General features: G+C 35.2%; 1 protein-coding gene across 3 annotated transcripts; it reads right to left on the minus strand.

Moving 5' to 3' along the window:
- Nucleotides 1-822: 822 nt before the first annotated feature.
- LOC137833026 (uncharacterized) lies at nt 823-3,733 on the minus strand. 3 transcript variants are annotated; one of them, XR_011084649.1, is made up of 6 exons: nt 3,575-3,733; nt 2,207-3,491; nt 1,887-2,122; nt 1,643-1,810; nt 1,142-1,564; nt 823-1,064 (listed from the first exon to the last, which is right to left on the minus strand). XR_011084649.1 is itself a non-coding variant. In XM_068641420.1 (5 exons), the coding sequence occupies exons 2-5, from the start codon at nt 2,678-2,680 to the stop codon at nt 1,456-1,458; spliced, it is 987 nt and encodes a 328-aa protein (XP_068497521.1). In that variant the 5' UTR covers nt 2,681-3,491; nt 3,575-3,733; the 3' UTR covers nt 823-1,455. The 3 variants fall into 3 exon arrangements, 2 of the variants coding, with proteins under 2 accessions (XP_068497521.1, XP_068497522.1); XM_068641420.1 differs by having other exon boundaries at nt 823-1,564; XM_068641421.1 differs by lacking the exon at nt 3,575-3,733 and having other exon boundaries at nt 823-1,564; nt 2,207-3,533.
- Between the last annotated feature and the right edge of the window lie 295 nt (nt 3,734-4,028).

The raw sequence follows: 4,028 nt of genomic DNA on the forward strand, positions 1-4,028 counted from the left end.
TTCTTGTTGGCCGCATGTCAACGGTACCACCCAATCAACCTATATGATTTTCTTTATTTGGTACGTATTTGTCATAAAAATTCAGATAATATCTTTATATCATTTGCAGGAAGGTACAAATATGAGAATGAACATTCTGGATATGTGATATGATATTGTCAATCAATATAATATCATTCTTGTGTGTTTGTCTTTGAAACAATCAATGACTATTTTTCCTTTAAGGACACAACCACCATCTAATTTGAGCCACCATCACATTATTGCAATTGGACACATGTTTGGAAATCATTTGTTCATGTATACTTCAATTACGAAATGTTCCTATTTAACTTGGTATTAAGTTAATAACTATTTAACTATAATTTGTAATTGTTATTGCAAGTTAAGATGCAAGAAAGGTTGCCCAATTCCACCAACAAATATATTATGGCTTACCCATTGTTATCCAACCATTCAAACACTAGTGCAGATAAGTTAAACAAATGCGGCTATTTTAAATTTACAAATGCGGTCATAGAACCGCATTTGATCAACACGCATTTGTAAATCTGGAATTTACAAATGCTTCATAAATCACATTTACAAATGCGGTCATTTTAGGTAACCGCATTTGTATATTATTCTGAATTAGGGAGTGGGTTTGGGGTTTAGGATTTATGAATGCGGTCTTGGTAAAAACCGCATTCATAAATCACTATTTACAAATGCGGTCATTTACTAAGACCGCATTTGTAAATGCGAATTCACTATTTACAAATGCGGTCTTGGTAAATGACCGCATTTGTAAATAGTGCTTTTTTTTTTGGTACTTCCTGTTTTGTGCAGAAACCATATATTTAAATAACCTGCATAATGATTAAACCCAGCCAGACAAATACAAAAATGTAGTAACCAATTGAAATCATCAAAATGTACATTTACAAGTGATCAAATTACATATAATAAAACCACTAATGTTGTTTACTTATGCTAGAGTTATAAAAATTAATGAAGTATGTGGACCAAGAATCTCTAACATATGAAATGCCTTCCTCACTCATTGGTGTTTCTTCTGTGAATAACTGCATTGCAAAGTTGACATAAATTAGTTTCTAGATATATATATGTTCAAGAATTATAAAAATGATTTAACATATACCTCCTTCCAACCAGTTTTAACACCTAGTCTTATAATGGTAATCATCCATTGCATAATGTAATAGCCACACTCATAGCTTCCTGGTTGTTTATTACACTATATAATTCAATAAAAAGTAATATGTTAGTATATTGATAAACAATGATAATAGAGAAAGAAAAAAATTACAAACCTTTACTCTTATGTAGTTCAAATTATTTGAACTGGATCGACCTTTTAGGATGTTATATCCACGCCATGAACTGGTTAATACAAAAAACCTCGTTAGTAGATGGTTAATTAGTAACATATACAAAGTTAAGTTTATACTATACTTACGTATCAATGATATCCTTAAATTTTGTGGGCATCTTCTTGTGTAGGGAACAGAACCATACAGCAGTCTTATCAACCATTGATAAGACAAGTAACTGCCAATGATGCCTATATGATCATTGAAAAGAGTTAGTAAATATTTAAAACATGAAATAATAATAATTGATGACATATAATTAAACTTACTCATTAATGTAACGGCATAAATAAATTTGTTTTCCCTCTTTTTCCAGGATGTTAGTGATGTATGCTTGAGTCTCAGTTGAGTTTGGTCCAACGGGATTAGTATATGCAGGATCTACGAATCCATACATATTTTCCTTCCCCTCAGTGATACAGACTCTATGCAAAAACCTACAAGTTTTTAGTTAAAGCATAATCAATAATAATTTAACATAAAGTAAATTGAATAATAGGTAAAGATACTTACATCATAAAAAATTGAATTATACTTATATTGAGCTCCTGGTTCCCAGATATAAATTCTGATAAATCTGTGTTGTAAATCATCAGTGGCAGTTCAGTGTTGATTTGAAAAAATGTATTATCCCACGGAACTGGAAAAGGATCATTGCCAATCTGACTAGCAATGAGACGTAGGGAAGCCATAGGATCGTCAACTGGAACCTCACGCTTCTTTTTCGGAGTTGGTGGCTGAAAAGGTTCCTACAAGATAAACAACATTTGTATTAAATTATATGTAATATATAAATATAAATAAAAAATAATATAATGAAACGAAATTATTACATGAGGTTCGGGCATAGATCGAATGAGCTCTCTGGGCCAGGCAACGAATGTCTGAAATGCATCGGCCACAGTGGTTACCTCATCTGAAGGTAGTGGAACACGAGCATCAGGAAATCGTACTTTTTCAACAGTTACCTTCGCCACATCAGGGGAGAGAGGAACGTTATGTAAGGTGGTGGCGTTTTTATAGACTTTTCCAAGTGCCACCACCCGAGGAAGTTTGCCGCCCACTACCAGTAGCTCACAATCCTCTGTCTGCCCATTGATATCATCCCCTGATGTTGGAGGAGCCGCACAACTCCCCTTTGTGCTCTTGGGAGTGGGACTAACAAGGGGTTCAATCGGCTCAGCACAAACTTGTTGCGATAGAAACTCTTGTCGCATTCGATCATTCTCCTTTTTCATCTCCAGCCACATCAAATCAGTCTCCTTTCTCATCTCCTCCATTATTTCTTCACGTAACTTAGTCTTCATTTGAGTTTCCTTCTTGGAGGAGGAGGATGGCTGTCGTTCTGAAACTCCAAAATAAAGTTTAATTCCGACCCCTTGTCCAGCGGCACGAACACGACCAGAGTGTTCAGGTCGTCCAATTGCTTCAACCAGGATATCGTGACGACCTTCAGCAACAAATGTACCGTCAGATTCCAAGGAATCCTGCAAGAGTACACAAAAATCATATTTTCAATCATTAATATAATTAATGCTTTAAAAAAATTGAAAATAACAAAAATAACTTACAATTTTTTCGATTATAACCCCGGATTGCTCGGAACTTGGTGCACCGGACTTTTTAATTCGGGCCCTCTTCCATTTTTCATGGCGAAAAGGTGGTGGAGGAGAAGTGACCCCTGTTTCCACATTCTCAGAATACGTCCCCTGTTGAGATTTCTCCTTTTCCACCATCAGTGTTTGCTCAAGTTTTCTATACCCCGAACGAGACATAACGTGCGGGGTAAGATTCTTCAAAGCTATCTCTTGAGCTTTCTTCCGACGATCCTGTCATAATTGAAATAAACAAACTGAAGTAAATAAGATAAACTTATTAATGTTATATAAACAAAAAAGTTACTTCACTTACCATCCAAGCCTCATTTTCACGGCTTTCTCTAAAAAGACGCCATTTCTCTTCATCAATATGTTGGTACTTTAAACATGGATTTTCGTCTTTAAGGTCGCCAAAAATGTATCTCGATGTCAGTCTTGACTTAAAGGTACGAAATTTAAGTGCGATATTGGATAATATCTTTGATCGAAGCGGTTCCACATCAGGAATGTCAAAGTTTGCCTGCAAAATAACATCATGAAATTAAAATTAATTAATCAATATTAAAAAGCATTATATGATAACAATAATAATGTAAAGCTTACCAGAACATCCTCCCATAGCATGTTCCGATCAACCTCTGAAACCTCATCCCATGAATTAATCAAAATGGAGAGCCTCTCACGAGAAACAACTCCAAGATAGCTCATAAACTCATCTGCCTTAGGACCAAAAGCCACTCCAGTGTTGACGTCAATGTCAACATGTGTCTTCTCACCAGCAGCATGTCTCAATGCAAGACGCTTCAATCTAGTAGGTCCTCTACTACCTCGCCCAGATCGAGGTCTGACTGGAGTCTGGTCGTCATCCATGTCTCTGTTAAAAAAATTAGGTAACAAACATTAGTTAATGTGCATCGAATTAAAATCATATAAAAATAATACATAAAATTATAAATGTTTATTTACATGTTGCATGTGGGTTGAATGTTTATATGTAAATTCCTTCACTGTGGTCTTTACGGGTTGCATGTACATCATCAAGTACATCGTCATCTTT

This window comes from Phaseolus vulgaris, chromosome 6 (genome assembly GCF_000499845.2).
Source record: "Phaseolus vulgaris cultivar G19833 chromosome 6, P. vulgaris v2.0, whole genome shotgun sequence".
Classification (NCBI taxonomy): Eukaryota; Viridiplantae; Streptophyta; class Magnoliopsida; order Fabales; family Fabaceae; genus Phaseolus; species Phaseolus vulgaris.